Genomic DNA, 19,575 nt, shown 5'->3' with positions numbered 1-19,575 from the left:
CACGTCTGATATTGCAGGTAATATGGGGAAATCCAGCTTTTCCCAAAATATCGAAAATATACACAATCTGGTGGATGAGATAGGCAGGCTGTAATACAAAGATGTAGGCTGGGTTATTAGTTTTTCGTACAGCAAAAAATTTTACTTATGTTTTCCTAGATGCTTTTTAAGTAAAAACTTTTACTTATGTTTTCCTAGATGCCATATAAGTAAAAACTTTTATTTTCATGGTACATGCAGACAGATTTCATGGTACATATCTGGATACAGAGTACTTATTAAAAAATCTGCGCCCTGTATTCACTCTAAAATGCTTTACATCATTTTTGAAATAACTTATTTAATATTTCAAAATTTATATATCTTTTAAATATATTTTATAATATTAAGAATGATAAAATTAATTATTTAAACATGAAAATTTTATAAGGAAATCCATATTAAATATTTATTACAATAGTGTATTTGTATATGCTCTTATGCCAAATTCACCCATCCGCCGAAATAAATACTCAGTCCGGGAAATGATCAAAGCGAAATGAGATTCTATTTCGGAATTTGTTTATTCTAATTTATACAGTTCGCAAACTGAGCAATTCAGACTTGCTCAAATGCCGATTATGAATATATTTTGACCGGTGATCATCAAATGATACTTCTCAAGTAAAATAACGTTGATTTCTTATCGGAAACACCCTATAACTTAAATGGAATTTTTAGTGTTAATAAATTGTTTGTTACAACATGACATTTGCTGTTACATTTTATTTTAATTCATGCATATTTTCGCACTGTTTCTTGCAGCCACATTTTATAAACCCTTGGTTAGACCTAGTTTCTTAGCACCAATCTGTCTCATTGAAGATGACCTTAATTGAATATTTCCCAAGTTATAAATTCACTTTGAAATAGCTGTAAGAGTGATTTTGGCTTAAATACACCAGAAAACTACAAAATCGAAAATATTATTAACCTAAAACACATTTCTAATATACATTTTCGTCAAAACGACCTCAGATGTACCTAGTTTATAAAATATAGTAAATAATGACAAAAATCTATGTGATTCAAAAAAGATGTTACAGTACAGATAAATGAACTTACCCGATATTTTTCAGCACTTTAGTGCCACCTAAATTTTCATCAAAAAGTTGTAGCCCTGCATTCAAATGTTCAGTAAAACCATCAATTTCTTGTATTTCCAATTTCATCTTGCTCAATTTGAACTTCATGGACTTCCATCTCATTTAGTACAGTTGTAATTATTTACCCATTTGTATCGTTTTCGCGTTCTGCGTTAAAAGATTCTTTTAGATTTGCTACAGTATTTTCTATAATTTTGCATGGTGATAACAATTTTTCTCTATCTTCCTCGCCTTGCAATTTGTAATCCTAAGTCCGCCTGTTAGACCCAAAGTCAAGAGTTTGCAATAATTGGGTGATAACTGATTAGTTATGGGTTTCCAAAGTAAATATGGTTAGTGAAATTTGATACTTAATTAATTTAGTTTAGTTTGGGTCTATTAGCATATGTGCTCTTAAGTACAGCAGAGAGCAAGTAAGGGTGAGAGTGACAAGAAAAGCTAATCAAGAAAATATTTGTGCCATCCATGTACCTATTTGTCACTCCGACCGCCTCACAAAGTTAAGTTGCATGTTAGATTAACTATTTTAGAGTAATCAACTGTACAATTATATTCCACTAAATTCAATTCCGTATACCAATAAATTCAAGTCCTTTATTCTAAGACCTAGCCATTTTTAGGGCTACGACACCCTTCTCCTTTAGATGATGCAAAGATTTTTTTAAACATACTCCTTTATTCAAAGTAAATAATTACATTTGAGGTAAGTACATAAATATGAACCAGCAGACCTGTTGACTAGGCCATTACATCAGAATCTTTAAGGCCATTTATCATGGTCTCTGTGGGAGGACTTATTTTTTTTTTTCATTTGCACAAATATTAAACCTTCAGACCATTTAGTCGAGTTATTTTCATTCATTTAATGTCCACATATTCATCACTCTCAGAATGTAGTGGTTTTCCATTAATAATTCAAACATATGAGCTAAATTATTGAAAACTGCATTTACGAATTCTTCGCCATTATCACTATAATTATACAAAATATGTCCAATAAATTATAAGCTATTTCTTCGGCTCTTGTTTTCAAACGTTGGAAAAACACAAATTTGCTAAGATGGTCATGATAATTTAATATAAATTTAAATTCTTCGTCTTTATTTGATTGCATATCTATAAAATCAACTGGACCCCTTTTGTTAAACTGATTGGATAGTAATGGCTTTGTAACCAGTCCCTTTTTTAAGTTTTTTCTTTAGTTGTTACTGTAAACATAATTTCATATATTGTTCAATAATATTTCTACCAATATTACAATACTGTTCATTAACTTCTTTTTCCATTCCTAATTTTAGTTTGTCTGTCTTTTGTTAAGCTTTTTCGAGAATATTATATAATTATGACACTATAACGTGATATTTTATTAAAACTGATTCATCATTTCTTTTCTCCGCTCTTTATTTTTTTTTAATTTTTACAATTCTAAGAATCTCAAACCTATTTAATCTCTGCGATAATCCAACACTTATTTTGTCTTTATTAATTTTCTCCGAAAGACTCCTTCACTTGTTCTTATAATGGCGAAGTGAAATTACTGTTCATGTGGCTTATCAATATAAGATGACACTTTTACCGATGATTTCACTATTTCGGTCATGTTCGTTGACTACATTGCATAAGTTTATTGTTAAAACAGTTTTACTGCAAGAAACGAAAGATGCAACATATCGGGAACTGTTTGCTTATAAATTGAACAATCCTGAACTGTATAATCAAAAATGAGGTGCTCATCAAGCAATAGCTCACGAATTGTATAAATTAGAGTAAACAATTTTCGAAATAGAATCCCATTTCGGCAAGTGACCATTTGGCTTTGATCATATTGCAGACTGAGTATTTATATCAGAGAATGAGCAAATTCGGCATATAATTCTAACATATATTTAAAAATCTGTAAAAATAAATAAAATCTATGAGGAGAGTCGCCTCCATTACATATGCAACTATTTAAACAAATAAACATAAATATATAAATATCGCAACATTATTTCATTATTAGATAAACAATTAATTAATTTTATATTGGTAATCTAAGAAAATAGTTGTTACAATTTAAACTCGATTTATATACTGAAAAAGTTTTATTTAATATCATAATTACTAATCTACAATATATTATAAATGAAACAGCATCAACATTGTAATATTATTGATTTATCAATTACATAACATAACAATTACTATATTAGTGATTATCATCGTTATCTGAGTCTTCAATGGTAACAGACTTTCACACGCGTTTTTTTTCACAGTTCTTCTGGCACCATTTTTAGTAAAGCCATTTTCTTCTTGGCTACTTTCGAGATGAGAACGTCAATGGGTTTGGTGGTATCATATAGAGATGGAGCATTAAAAATAATAATGCCCGTGCCGACAATGCAAGCCACTGTGAATATCCAAAGGAAAAGTCGGTCCATTACCATAGCAACGTATTTCCAATCTTCTTCCACCTAAACAAATATCCATATTAAATTTCAAGAATCATATCATTTTTTGGGTTTTATTGGGCTTAAGTTTGAAATAATATCAATAACATATTTGTAGTATGCGATATATGTATGGATAATGAAAGGGAAATGTAAAATATCCAATAAATTATGAATATTAGTTTATGAATATATTTTTTATATAAATTATCTTTTTGGTTATAAAAGTAGAAGAGTTTTAATGCCATGTATTTATAATTGAAAAAATAGAATGAGAAGAATAGTAGTCTTAAAAATGTGAAGTATTGATAGGTGAGGTTCTATTAAAATGAAATATCAAGAAAAAAGGGGTCGGTGCTCTATTTAAAAATAATTGTTTTTAGGATCCACTTCATTAAATAAGGCCAATGCATCACTGAGCAAAAACGTTTCTTTAACAATGAAATTTGGTTCTGTAAGTGAATGTATAGTAGCCTCTATTTATACTCTATTTATAGAGTTAAAATTTAGACCTCCTCGTAGAGATTACGACTACTTTTTCATATTTTCTTTGGCATTACAATTTTTTTACGTTTAAAACTTTTATTAAATTATATTAATTTTGAAGAATATACATTTGAGACTAACTTGATTTATTTTACTTACGTTTTCAAATGAATCCTTATTTCTAACATGTTGAGCAATGAATCTGGAATCTGCAATAGTTTTCTCCATATCGTGGAGGTCGAGTTTTTCGAACGATGGACTGGCGTCACTCGTGCCATCGAATGTATTTGTTCTACAACTAGCGGGACTGTACAATTCTTCATCTCCTCCGGTCAATGGCAGAGGAAATGGTGGTTCTCCAAAACAAGAAGGTGGCACTTCGAATCTTGGAGGTGGAAGACCTAGATCGAAACTGTCGAAAGACGTTTTCTCATACGGTTTGCATTTGTCCATCATTGGTAATTGGATGACGTCTGTTAACATGCTGTCCTGACCCTTGTTGTCGTCATCATCTTTTTTAGGTCGATCGATGAACAGGAATTTCGGTAGAAAATCTATGAACACACCACGAACCCACGGTGCAAGTTTATGCGTGACTGGTGATCGAAAGTTCACATTGAGCACTATGATGGTTATTACGACCGATAACGTACACAATAACATTGTAAAAAGTAAGTATTTTCCTAGCAGAGGCACTGTAAGGGAAGTGGGGGGTATGATCTCGACCAGTAGCAAAAAAAACACGGTGAGCGAAAGCAGGATCGAGATGGAAAGAGATACTTTTTCACCGGAGTCGGAGGGCAGGTAGAATACTAAAATTGATAGGAATGATATTCCGACGCAGGGAATGATTAAATTGACGGTGTAGAATAGGGTCTTCCTGCGTAGTGTGATATTGAATATAATGTCGGGATAGGGTTCCTCACAACAACTGTAAAATTTCTCATTGCGGACTGCCGGCACGCGCATTATGTCCCACTCGACTGATATGTAGTAGTCCTGTAGATCTATGCCCATGTCGATTTTGTTTGAGTCCTGCACCTGTGATAGATGTCTTAAGTCAACCTATAATAAAGACGAAACGTATATAAACGATTTCCTCAAATAATTTTATTGTAAATGGTATTACCATGTATCCGTCATACGTCCAGGATCCAAATTTCATAAAGCACGTTTGTTCGTCGAAAGGGAAATATTCCACATCAATTTCACAAAAGGACTTATAGATGGCAGGAGGTTTCCATATTACTTTTCCTGTGTGATGTAGGATAGCTTTGGTCATTATTGTTACTTCGTAATTTCCGTCAGCACTGAAATAATATGTAAATCAGATATTAAAAATATATCCAAATAATATTTATCGAATTATTAAAACAAAATTGTCAATTATAACTTATGTAACATGAGTAGTATTAGAGTACAACAAAAAAATCTACTTTTAAATATGCAAATGCCTCTTTCAACCCTTTAATTGTGTGAAGCATTAAATAAGTAGGTTAAAAAGTTACTTCGAAAAAACTCACTTATTATATAACACAATGTCTGGAAGCCAAATGTGCTCCGAAGGAACATGGAGGGTTTCTACGCCCCCATAGTCATCCGGATTCCATTTTAGTTTATAGTCGTTCCATTCCTAAAATTCGTGAACTCAGATTATAGGAAAGTCAATAAAAATTTTTAAAGTTCTTACCTGTTCTACCCACACGTTTGTTGTCATGATCTGGTTCTTTAAGTTCTGTAAATAAACAAGTTACACAGATTTACATATTTAGCAACCTTAATATTCGTCATTGTTGTGTTGAAAGTAAACGTATTCATTTGATACACCAAGTTACTTTTTGTATATTAAAATAAACCAAAAGATTATAATAATAATAATATAATATTGTTAATAATCTCTATATTTTTAGAATATTTTCATTTAGTTAATTAATATTACTTAATTCTATTTAAAAATAAAAAAATCGGTCTTATTAAAAAGTTATCTGAATCTAATATTAAAAATTTTCATTTTAGCGGTGCCAATTCAATAAAAAGTTCATGTTAAATAAAGTGGTGAAAAACTTTTACACAGGAGATCTGTGTATTGAAGTTTTATGCTCATTGATTTGAATGAGTGTTTCTAAGTTATATACTTACGTTCATAATTTTCAATCTTATCCAAGTTTTTTATCATTCTTGATCACTCTGTATATTTACATAGTATAATTATATAAGTTGAATATAGTTTAATGAAGAAGGAATTCATTAAATGGTTTTGTGTATATTTGAATTCTTTTTACATGTATTTTGTGTTATTAAAAAAATATATTAATTTTTTGTAGTTCAACCGATTTAAATTGTAAAAAATATAGGTTATTAAACATATTTTTTAAATTAAATTTTTGTTGACTCAAAACAGATTATTAACCAAATGTTAAAAAACGGTTATTAAGTAACGAGGGCAATCTCATTACAAATGTCACTAAGAGTTGTAGTAAAACTACCTTAAAATTTGATATATACGTAAATTTTATTTTGTTATTGTATTATTTATTTCCAACTTCGTATATAGTCTTGTTTAAAAGAAACAAGTTTCAATTTATCTAAATCACTAGATTTATTAATGACTCCACAGACTATAAACTACATATAAGATATTCTAATGAGCATTAATTTGATTCCGTCTATATTACTTGGTTCCATATGAATGTCCTGGCAAATTTAGAAATATATGCAAATTCAAATTTAACGTTTCAAAGTTATTCCAGCTGTTTTTTCCTTTCGATCTTTTTTCTGTTCAAAATATTTTACATTACTAATTTTGACTTAGTACTTACAAATACTACTACTAATGTAGTAGTAAAAATATTTTATTAATTAATACTGTCGTAGTGACTTTGATATTCAAAATTCTTCATTTGACTTAAAATTTTACAACTAAAATTGATAAATTAAATAATATTATCCAGACTTATTTAGTTAGTTCAGTGGTAATTGATTGCATATTCTTCAACTAAGTTTCACAAAACATAATATTGTATACGTTTACAACTTAAATAATTTTTTTATAAAATTGTAACTAAAAAGGCATTACCACGTCTATGAGTTGAGATAAACGTAGTCCCATTTTAACTGTGAGACGATCCGAGTTGTTGCCGACGGGTCTAATGAGACGATTGTAGTTGGAGAGGAGATCATCGTAGAGACGTTTGGCGTCGGGATTGGCAAAACTTGGACTCAGTCCGCATAGAACCAACCATGATAGGGTGAGCAAGAGCTCCATTGCACCTCGCTGAAACAAGAATTAATCCAATTTAGTTTCCTAGTAAAAAACTACGTTCAATATCTAAATATTAGAGTTTAAAAGGAACGAACATAAAAACTCAAGGTCTAGGACTTTAACATTTAATTTTTTTACTGATGTTCTTCAAATTTGATTTCTTTCTTAACACACTATAGGCGGGCAGCAAAATAGTCCAAACTAAGTTATTGAATGATAACAAAAACTAAGAGATAATTCTTTCAGTTCCGTATGTAAACCAATAGAGTAAAATTAACTCACCTCGTTTTTAAAGTAAGTACATTCAAAAAGGTAAAAATTACCCGACCCGATAATAATCAACAGTTCTCGAGACGGGTATTATTACCCGACCCGCTTATAGTGTGTTAACATCCATTTGACAATCTATTTTAAATTCATAAATCTATTAATGATAAAAAGCATAATTTCCTATTAATTTGTAAAGAACACTTTTTAAAATAAACAATAACCTGAACTATTACAAACAAGGAAACAACTATTAACAAAATTGGTTTAATAAATATAAAGCATTGTATTTTTTATTATTAGTTTCATGATATTAAAAAAAATATTACTTTATTCGGTCTTTTATGCGTATTATTATTTGGTACTTCAAATACAAACCAAAAGGGTGATCTACCATTAAACCTCATCGCGAAATCTCAACATATTTGACAGTGACATAGCCAGGTCTTGTTGAGAAAAATGAAAATACAGAAAATATGCAAAATATATTCAAAAACATATTCAGTATATTTATTATTAATGATTTAAAATTTGAGTATATATATATATATATATATATATATATATATATATATATACTCAAATAAAAAAACGGAAATAATATTCCTCTCTTTTTCTTCATTAACTCGTTCAAAAATTTCTTGATCTCTTTGAAAACGAAACGAATGTTTTAATGAATATTTACTTAGTTTATTTTTAACGTAGATGAATGAAAACTGGTGTATATATTTTTTATAAACCTATTAATCGAAAAATATTAAATTATAGGCCAAATAAATAAAAATTCTAAAATACTTTATACATTTTATATATATATATATATATATATATATATATATATATATATATATATATATATATATATATATATACATACAAATTATTGCATATCATAAGTAATAAAAAATAATAAATTTCACAAAGTGCAATACCTCAAAATTAAGCATTTAGTAAAGAATTAGATAGAATTAATTTTTCCAAAATCTTATTAATCTGACTAAATCATTTAGATCATACATAACTAAAAAACTAACCCTTTTTAGAAAGAATTATATGATTCTGATTATATATTTTATACCAAATTGTAACGATGTAAATAATTTAAGTTTTTGTCTGTTTGAGAATATTTTGTTTCTAGAGCATAAATTGTGGAATGATTACTGATAACAAACTTATAATAAATGAGTTATACAATTTTCTCAAAGAATCTTTCTATTTTTCCACCATTCTACACGTAATATTTATTTAGGCCATAAAATTCGTATAAAATAGTCACGTAACCCATAGTTGATGTGTAATTGAAGATGATAATTTGGTAATTCTAGTTTGAAATAATGTAATTATTGTATTAAATGTAAAAAATAATAGGAGAAATGGATGTGTCTAAAAAAATGTATTTGATTTAGTTTAAATCACATAATATAAAAAGGTACTTGTATAAGATAAGGTAATGTAGCCCACAGATTATGGTAATTACGTGGTTCTAAATCGAATATTGAAGATGAAAAACGTGTTGTGTAACTCCAATTTTTCGAGAAAGATAAGTACGTAGTTTTTGATTTGCAACACAAAATGTCGAACTAAACTAAAATTTAAAAATATTTATTATATTAGCCAAATATTTTTCTTGACTCATACAATTTTCTCAAAGAATCTTTCTATTTTTCCACCATTCTACACGTAATATTTATTCAAGCCATAAAATTCGTATAAGATAGTCACGTAACCCATAGTTGATGTGTAATTGAAGATGATAATTTGGTAATTCTACTTTGAAATAATGTAATTATTGTATGAAAATGTAAAAAATAATAGGAGAAATGGATGTGCTTAAAAAAGATTGTATTTGATTTAGTTTAAGTTATATGATATAAAAAGATACTTGAATAAGGTAAGGTAACGTAGCCCACAGATTATGCTAATTATGTGGTCCTAAATCGAATATTGAAGATGACAAAGGTGTTGTATAACTTCAATATTTCGAGAAAGATAAGTATGTACCTTTTGATTTGCAACACAAAATGTCGAAACAACATAACTACTGAAAGGTGCAGAATTTATATTCATTGATGAATGAGTGGTTTATTATTATATCAACATCTGACGAATTTTGTGCTTTGTACTAGTATAGCGATAATTCACTCAGAAATTATTATGAACTGAAAATTTGTGGATGAAGTTTTTGAAATTAGACTAAATCATCAGGTTGTAGGAGTACTAAGTTTTCTCTTAAAAGATAAGAGTAAATTTAATAAGACATTTGTGCAGTGTAGCATTTTTAATGTAATTAATTATACTGACATTGCTTAAAATGAAGAATGGATCAGTACATGGACTCTTAATTCACTTTTTGTTGTTTAAACAGAAGTTATTTAATGTATATCTCTATATTCTACCTATATAGAGTAGTTTTATAATAAAGAAGATAAATTTAAATATGGTTAGACAGAAAAAGCGATTTAATAACTGACAAGGAACTGGCAACTAACTGGCAGAGATGCGTGTGGTTAATATTTGGGAATATTCTTTATGAAGGCTCAAGCTTCATTAATCAAGCTAGAATTTGAATTTTTAAATTTAAAAATATTAAGAAGAAACAAAAAATAATTGTTGACGTAAAGTACAGCTAATAAATAATGTAAATATTTTTTACTTGATAACTCGAATTTCGACTGTATATTATTTATTATTTTATTTTTTAAAGCAATTTTGTTAATTAAATTGATTAGTTAATTTAGTATAGATATGTATAATTAAGTTTAAAAATAAAATGTAATAAAAAATTTTTAAATATTAATGGTTAAAAATTTTATTCTCTTGTGTCTGTTCTACATCTTAATTTTCTCCCCAATGGATATTGCAATGTTGGCGACATGCCTTAAACTTTTTGATAGATCTGTGATATTAAAAATGCATAACAGAACTTTTCCTAATATATTAAATTGTTTATAACAGTGCAAGAGCTTAACAGAAAATTAATTAATATTATTTTTATTCCTGTTTTTATATTATTATATTCCTGTCAAACAACCACTATGGTTTAACTGCTTTATCAATGAATATTAATAACATTTGAATTTACATATTTTGAGAAATTTCATACGTATTTTCTAAAACTCATATATTTCAAGTATTATAGAGTTATAGCACTTTTTATCTCCATATACATAAATCTTCAGTCGACAAATATAATTATTTAACTGAGACTGTTTCGGCCATTTTTAAAATTTTAGAGGTCTTTATATTCAATTTAAAATATTATATTACAATAATATATCAATTATGTTCGCTATTTGTTCTTAAAAAGTAGGTTTGTTTTTTTGTTATAATTAGTTAATAAGCTCAATAATAATCACCTAAAATGACTACTTTCTATTAATTCTTATATCTTATTTCCTCAGTAATAAAATATTGGTAAAAATGTCTACTTTGTACCTATTTTTAAGGAAAAAAAAGCAAAATAGTAAATTCTTAACAATTTTTACGTATCAACTTTCTCGTTTCATTTGATTTCAATTAGAGGGTGTTTAAACACCCATTTTTAAATATTTTAGATAGAAAATATTGGAAAATCGATAATAACTATTGAAATGCAAGACTATTAACATCATTTTTAGTAGTGCCGAGTCTTGCTTGACGTCCTTTATGATTGAAATATCAATTTTAGTAACAAACAAAAAGTAATTTAGTGTCAGTTAGAGCATATAAGACAAATACATAAAAAGATACTCGAAGCATGTCTATGGGAACAAAAAAATTATCGGTTTTGATGTTTTTTCTCTGATTCTTAATGTTTGAAAGTTAGAAAATATAGAAAAGAAAACAATCCTTTTTTCATGTTCGTTTACCCAAAATTACCGAACCATAATTAGGGAATTATAAAATAGTTTCGAATGTTCCTATCTCTCCAAATTAAAAATAGGAGAAAAAAAAAAAAATGTAAAATATCATAAAAATACCGTTTGTACAGATAAAAAAGTAATAACAATATGATATTAACTTAAAAAAATGTATTAACAATTTCGAATTGTATGTAAAATTTGACCAGAAAAGTTTATTTCCAAGTGATGCATTTATTATGTAAACTAGTTTTCTGACCAATTTAAAATTTACAAGTATATAAATATGTTTATTTTGCATTCGAAAAATTATTAGATTTTAAGTCTATGAGGATTTAATCTGATCGGTTAATTTTATTATTTTCCATCACAGTTTAATTGCACCTAATACATATTGATCGTTTTGCGGGTTTCCAATAAAGGAAATTCCTAATTTAAATACCGACGAAGTTTTTACACGATAAGGAAGTGATTATAGACGCCTTACTCCCCTAAGTTGTTTACCTCGTTGATATTTATGAAACCGCCTTAAATGTTTAAAGGTAATAAAATAAAATTATATAAAATATATATGATATATATTAATTTATAATTATTTCAAATATTTTCTTTTATTTTATTTTGTTCTGATATAACGAATAAATTTAAAAATTGTTTATCGCAAAACTAAATTGATGTATATATTTTTGCCCATACATTATGTCAAGCTGAAAATTTGATTTATTTCTACAGAACTAAATTGATGTATTGTTATAACGTTTCTATGTATCAGGAAATGCTGGTTTCCAATTAATTTCCTGGAGATAGGAGAAAACTAAATTATTCACAGATGCATTATTTACGTAATGAACCGCAATATCTGATGCTGCATCCAAATTGACTGAACCCAGTATATTATTATGATGGGGATCAATGTGACTATGTATCAATTAATGGTTTATTAATATAGCCATAGATATTAAGATTGTGATATTCAATACAATAATCATTATTATAAATTTATTTTTACAATAATAATTTATTAAATTTGATAATGCATCTGACATGTTGGCTAATTATTTATTTAATCAACCAACTTCAATTGATGAGGGCTTTCTTCGGAGTTTAAGCTGTTGATAGACCTGACTATCTAAGATTATAACTTTCTTGTAAATTAAGTTGTTGTGAAGGCAGCTAACCCAAATCAAATCGATTTGTTGCCGAAACCGTCTCTCTATATCAAACACAAGAGGGTGTGAACATTGTTAGGAGACCGTTAAAGCACAATTGCTGCTTTCTCTAGGACTTACAATTGCTTCAATAAACAGTAATTATTTTATGCAATTTATCTAGGTTATCATGTATTGAAAATTTTATTTATCAATAAAATTTGTTATACTACCAATTTTTAGCAAAAAATGATTATAACAACATATATAGTTAGTGAAAGAAAGTATTGTTACAATTTTTAATATTAGAAATAATGAAAAGAAGTATACATTATGTAAATACATATTACTGCTTTAATATTATCTCAAAGTAAGCCTTATAAATTTATAAATGGAAAATATTTTGGGCATCAAATTTCCAATTGATTACGCAATGTTTCGATTGGTTAATCTTTTTCTAATCTAATCTAATCGTTTAAAAAAAAAAATAATTAACATCAAGACCTGTTCTAATTGAAATAACTTAATATTAGATGAAAATTAAACAATGGTATAAGTAAAGAAACGATATAAACAAGACAATCCTTCCTTTTACATGAAATGTCAACAATAGTAAACGCCCACTTTGGAAGATCAACGAATTTTAGAAAAAACTTTCATATTGATGATATAAAATAAAATGTAAATTAAACAATTTTGAAAGCAATTGAGGCTTTGTTAATAAACTTATACTTATAAATATCAAATTTTAAATATTTCATCAACAAAAACATTAAGTATAAATTGTGAATCAAACTGTATAAACTTTAATAATAATAATAATAATAATAATAATAATAATAATAGTAATTGTAATAAAATAATTATAATTATGATTTTTTTTTTAATTAATAAATATTTACTATATTTTTAAATAGAATCTAATTATTTGTATTTTGTACTAGTTAACGTAGTGTAGTATGTAGTATGAAGAGAAGAGTAAAAAATTTTGTTACAATATGTAAACAATTGCATAATGAAAGTGGGAGTGTGTGCCTCTAATATATCTAATATCTTTAACATATATCAATATTTTTTACAAATATGCTTAGAAAAACGTTTTTGCAGTATAAACTTTCAGTATAAATCAGCTTAGAAACCTAAATCTGCAATATCCTTAGTATAATGCGGAAAAGGATAGTTGGCAAAAGTGAACGCCCACTTTACAAAAATGTAAAAGAATTTAATAAGAAATTCGTAGGAGACGCCGGATGTAAAAAACGGATTTGCAGTCAAAGACTCACCTCTTACATGATTCGCCCGGAAGGAATAAAAAATGGTGTTTCAGTGAGAAAGTTCATTTTTTTTTTGGCACTCGCACCGTCACTTCGTGGCCTCGACCGGCGGGCTGTGGTGCCGCCTAAGCATCCCTTGCTACTGGGGTGCAGCATCCCATGGAGTTCTTTGGTGTAGCGAATGTGCGCGAGAACCACCGAAACGGTTCAGTCAATACCCGGTCGGAGTGGTGGATTCTGGAGGGTGGACCGGATTTATCATTGCCACTATGAATGAATGGATATACCATCTGCAGACCGTTGCGGTATCCCTATTAATTTTCTCCGTTTTCATTACTGCTTGCTGAATTATGCACTATGTTTGACGACGTATTGACAAGAGACAGGTGGTCGGAGAATTTACAATATATTGTTAATAATAGAAATAAAATAATGTACGAGTAATGTAGATTTGTATTTATACATTTCCAATTTAAAAATATAGGTATAAAGAAACATAAATTGTTTTATAAACATAAAACATTAATTAACAATAAACTATTAAAATGAAAATTATATTGTTTATAATAAATATACGATTAATGAATAGTTTAATTAACGTTATATTTAATTAACGAAATATTTCATAAATATTATATATATTTTTATTGAATCTTTACAAAAAAAAAAGTATTTATTGATATCAACAATAGTTATTATATAAATAATGTAGTATTTATTATTTTTAAATAATTTTGTTTTTTGTTCATTTTTTTGTTTATATATGTTGCTTTTTTATATAATTTCCCGCTGTTTCTTCAAAAAAAGCTGTAACAGTACTCCGTGCATGTAATTTCGGATAGTAGTCTACATGCAAGGTGCAAGTTCTGTATCTAATGTTAAATTTCAGTGTATGCTATGTCAGTTTAGAGTAAACAAAGTAACTTATTATTGGTCCTGAAACTGCCTACTTTTGTGCCAAATAAAGTGTATTTGGGAGGAATTTTATGGTACTATTTTATTTAAAGAAATATACAGATGAGGCTCACAGAATCATGCGAGATACTTCAGGATGAAGAATGTTCTGGCATACCGAAAAAAATTGAAGGGAAATTATTGGAGAAATTATTTGATCAAGACAGATGTCAGACGATAGCAGAAAAAATTACTTGTAGATAAGTCAACAGTTTCAAAACGTTTAAAAGTGCTAGAAAAGATCCAGGAGTAAGGACATTGGGCATGGTTTGAAGCTGAGAGTCGTCAAGACATAACAAAGTGATGACATGACCACGCTCGACCTCAAAAACCAGTGAAAACCTACTTGGCAACGCTTTCTACCCCGTCACCTGACATCCATTTTCGATTTTCTTCTATTCCGTGGCCAGGTGGCACATGGCCTGGTTGAGCAGCGCTTCCATTCTTACGAAGATACTAAAGAATCGATTGATTCTTGCTTAGCCTCAAACTACTTAGAAAGTATTGGTTAGTCATGGCCAATACTTTGAGTAAATTATTTTTGTTCCTTATATTTTAAATAAAGCTTTTATTTTGTAAAAGAAACATTGAGAACTTATTCATGGTCCTAATAAAACTTTATAACAAATATTTTTTAAAACATATGTATGTTTGTTTGTATGTATATTGTCTATCTATCTCTTATTGTAGTTACTTATATTTTTTTCTGCAATTTCATGAGAAACACAAGTTTGATGATAACAACAAATCAATGTAAATCAATGGATTTAGATAATTATCTGTATTAAAAAAGTTATATCATAATTCAAATATATAAAAATAGATCATCAAAAATAAAATTATAAAAAACATTAAATTTAATTTAATGGATATAAATAATATATCCTTAATTTAGTTTTTATCAGTGTAGTTTTCTATATTATTATATTTTGTGCCATTTATTAAAAAGTTATTTTAAGCAGAGTAATAATTAAAGTAGATGGCACCTTCTTATTTTGCTTAATATTTATTGACAGAAAATTATTATATTTTTTAATCTAGTAGGATTAAATTATTATGTAAATAATCCTTTATAATAAGTTGTATATAATTAGTGATTAAATTTTATCATGATACTATTTGTGTTCTTACAGACCTAATATTAGGAAAGCGATAAAAAATAATTGGACGGACTAGTAATCTGATACTTTTAAAACACCGCTTATTTCATCAGATCCTTTTACAGCTTTTAATGGAAGTAGCTAACATTTTAATGAAGAATTGATTAAGTATAATATTTAAGTGGGTTGCTGTTTCAAATTATTTACTTACAATTTGATAAAAGCACGGGTCTTGGCGGTTTACAAATCGTGAAAATGTGAACCATTGTTTTATAGAAACAAAATAAATGAAATGGAATCTTGCATAAGAAACGACATCATTACTGTGAAATTTTATTTTTAAGCATAACCCTCTGCAGAATAATAACCTAAAGCCATATCAATTAAAGAAAAGGGACAATCGGCAAATTCCCTTTCACAATCTTCTTGGTTTCCATTTTCCCCTATTCGAGTGGCTTGTTGATATATTTTGTGTTCTTCAGGCTCCGAAGCTGACAATTTCTGTTGTGGAAACCTAAATTAAATAAACTTTTAAATTAACTAACTAACTACTAACATAAGTCATATAGAGTTATAAGACTTAGTTAATCTTACCGAAAAACAATATTTAAAATTTCTTCGAGAAGAGTTTCTCCTTTAGGCTTCAACTTGTTTTTTGTTTCACACACTGCTCGTAGTATGCAACTTCTGCCATTGTATCCCATTCTAAAAAGCAATTAGTCATGATGATATATTTCTGCTAAAGCTTAGTTAATATTGTAAAGAGTAATTATGTACATTAAGTTACTTACGAATTTATGATAGTTTCCATTTTCCCATATAAATCTCGCCTGTTCCTTCGTCTCATTACAGCTAATGGTTTTTTAAAATCTTTAAATGATTTAGTATCGTTCGGCAGTTCATAAGATATACCCCAATTTACTCCTTCAGTAAATATTTCACCAGGTGTTATTCCCATTTGTGCTGTCATACATATAGCCACCTTAAATGTGAATCTTATAAAATATTATGACTGCCTCAGTATTTTGTCAACATTAAGTTTTATTAAGAATTTAATTACTTACTGATAAGCTGGATCCCTCAGGAAACGTAAGATAGCGTCTTTTTCTCGAGAGGATTTTATTAGATGCACATAAAATATTACTAACAACGCATATAAAAATTAAGAAATAAATGTGTGCTTTCATTATTATTTTCTCTAGTTTCAAACACAGTACTCAAGATGAGCCAGTTTAACCACATAACTGCAAATGTGTGACGTACATGTAAATACTAAACTAAATACTAAAGTACACCAAAGACTGACGTGTAAATCATTTCGAAATTGAAACGGTATTTAATTGTTTTTAGTATTAGTGGATTTGGATCCGACTAGACTTATCCAAGCTAATTTTGTATGTATTTTTTATTTGTTGTATGAACAGTCTCAATAGAAAATGTTTCAATGACTTTTATTACTATTAATTGTGTAGATAAATGTTCTAGATTTTATTCTATGGACATCATCCAAATTTAAAAAAAACTCATTAGACTTCTACAATATGAAAATCTTTTGATACCAGGAAAATTTTCTATTTTTAAAATTTTATAAAGAATTTTATTAGAAACTTATCAAAGTAATAGTATTAGATAGTTGTATAAAAATGTTTAATATAAAAGGAAGAGATAATTTGTAAGTGTAAAACAAATTCACAATCATTACCCAATTATCTTAGCAGCCAAATTACAATTAATTTAGTTAATTGAAAAGAGAACAAACAGCAGGATAATAAATAGACAGTCGTTCCAAGCACAGCCGATGAGAGAAGGTAATCGATTAAAAGCCAAATACTTGATCAAAACCAGTTTATTGAAGATTAGTAAATGTTTTATAATCTTGTTCCTCCCGATAATCGTTGTAATATCCCAGTGCGAGATCAATCAAGGAGATTGAACACGTCGGGAACAGGGTGGCGCAGTCCTGTTGCTTATTTTCCATACCCTGACGATACGCCCAATGGTAGAGGCGATGATCCTCCGGTTCATAGTCGGAAATGGGCTCTTGCGGAAACCTATCAATTAACTCTATTACTAGCTTGTCAATTCAATCGTTAAATAACACTGCGGCGTTCGTTCCGAATGTGAGCTAACTAAAATAAACCTTAGATTTATCTAATTTATAAGAAAAATATTAGAAAATGATATTATCACCTCTGGTTGTTAAAATAAGTTATGAAACTATTAAAAAGGATAGTTGTTTGAAAAAAAAAGATCTTTCTTTAATTTTCATGTAATATTTGTTTATAAACATGTGTATTTTAATATTATTATTTTTTAAACCATAACTCAATATACTTTTAAAAATGATGGTGTATGAACCACCGATACTTACTTGAAAAATATATGAAGCAAATTTTCATAAAGAGAATTTCTGGTTAAAATTCTGGGGGCTTCACATAAGGCTCTATACATACAATTTTTTCCTTCAAAACCCATCCTAAAATAGATATTACAAATAAATTATTAGATATATTTAATATTATTTTTGTTTATAAACAACATATATAAAAATATTAAAGTTTTTGTATCACTAATTGAACTTTATACTCTATTATATTTATATCAAGGATATTAAGAAAACACTTATAATATCAACAAATATCCGTCGTAAGCGGAGACTCAATAAGACTGACACAACAAAATCTTTCTACTTACGATTCTATAACAGTCTCTATACTATTGTACAGTTCTCTTCTTTGTCTTCGTCGATTAATGTATTTTTTTGTATCTAAAAGTATTGTTCCATTAGGTAAGTCATAGGAAATACCCCAATTTACACCTTCTGTAAATATTTGAAATGGGGCAATCAGAGCAGCCGTATTACACAGAGCAAACTACGGAAAAACATTTAATTTAGAAAGATGAAATACAATTAGATAAAAAGTTAAGTAAGTTGTGTCCCTCAATTTTTTCACTGCATCGTCACTGTATATATTATTATTATTATTAAATGATCAATAACAACTAAATTTAAAGTAAACAAAATATTCAATTAATCAATGTTGTGATCACACCATTGAGGCTTTTTTGATAAAACTAATAAAACATTCTAAGAAACATATCACCAGAAGATTTTATGTGCTACCTAGCCTATAAAATGTGAAGTCAGTTACAATCAAAATCAATAAGTTGATATAATAAAAACTTACAATGATCGTGGAACCTTCTGGAAAAGCAACAAATCTTTTACGACGAGATAAGATTACTTCGCCATTTTTCGCCTCGTCCAATTTTATGGAAATAGCAAAAATGAAAATAGTTATGATGCTAAAAATCTTCATAGTTAGTCTAGCGACATTTACTGCTCAGTAATTACAAATGTGTTCAAAACAAATTTTGTGTTATGTGTGGTTCTAATGATTTTTATGAGTACTGCAAACAAATCTGCCCCACTTTAACCATAAGTTTACATGGTTAAATGTAATTCAAAAATTTAAATGAGTAGCTTTGAAATAATGTAACATTATGCTTTTAATCTATCTGAAAAATCTGACTGTATATGTTTTTAACATATTAGGTTTATACGGAAGAACATGAAGGCACATACTTGTTTGTAGAAACTGTATCTTTCTGGGAACAAGACGATTTTTGTTAGTTCGATAAATACTAATAATGATGTAAGAATGTTTTAT

The 19,575-nt window shown here is 28.0% G+C and overlaps 2 protein-coding genes across 2 annotated transcripts; both read right to left on the bottom strand.

The window, feature by feature from the left end:
• Positions 1 to 3,287: 3,287 nt before the first annotated feature.
• On the bottom strand, positions 3,288 to 13,961 carry LOC109597103 (acetylcholine receptor subunit alpha-like 1). Its single transcript, XM_020012730.2, has 7 exons — positions 13,860 to 13,961; positions 7,137 to 7,334; positions 5,751 to 5,795; positions 5,584 to 5,693; positions 5,190 to 5,370; positions 4,220 to 5,125; positions 3,288 to 3,598 (listed from the first exon to the last, which is right to left on the bottom strand). Exons 2-7 carry the CDS (start codon positions 7,323 to 7,325, stop codon positions 3,395 to 3,397), a joined length of 1,635 nt encoding a protein of 544 aa, XP_019868289.1. The 5' UTR covers positions 7,326 to 7,334; positions 13,860 to 13,961; the 3' UTR covers positions 3,288 to 3,394.
• Positions 13,962 to 16,243: 2,282 nt separating this feature from the next.
• LOC109597077 (uncharacterized) lies at positions 16,244 to 19,224 on the bottom strand. The gene is made up of 8 exons (XM_020012704.2): positions 19,093 to 19,224; positions 18,599 to 18,777; positions 18,276 to 18,380; positions 17,754 to 17,955; positions 16,969 to 17,070; positions 16,696 to 16,886; positions 16,499 to 16,609; positions 16,244 to 16,418 (listed from the first exon to the last, which is right to left on the bottom strand). The coding sequence occupies exons 1-8, from the start codon at positions 19,222 to 19,224 to the stop codon at positions 16,244 to 16,246; spliced, it is 1,197 nt and encodes a 398-aa protein (XP_019868263.2).
• Between the last annotated feature and the right edge of the window lie 351 nt (positions 19,225 to 19,575).

This window comes from Aethina tumida, chromosome 3 (genome assembly GCF_024364675.1).
Source record: "Aethina tumida isolate Nest 87 chromosome 3, icAetTumi1.1, whole genome shotgun sequence".
Taxonomy (NCBI): Eukaryota; Metazoa; Arthropoda; class Insecta; order Coleoptera; family Nitidulidae; genus Aethina; species Aethina tumida.
Note: the sequence above shows the minus strand (reverse complement) of the source record. Positions and strands in the feature narration are given on the sequence as shown.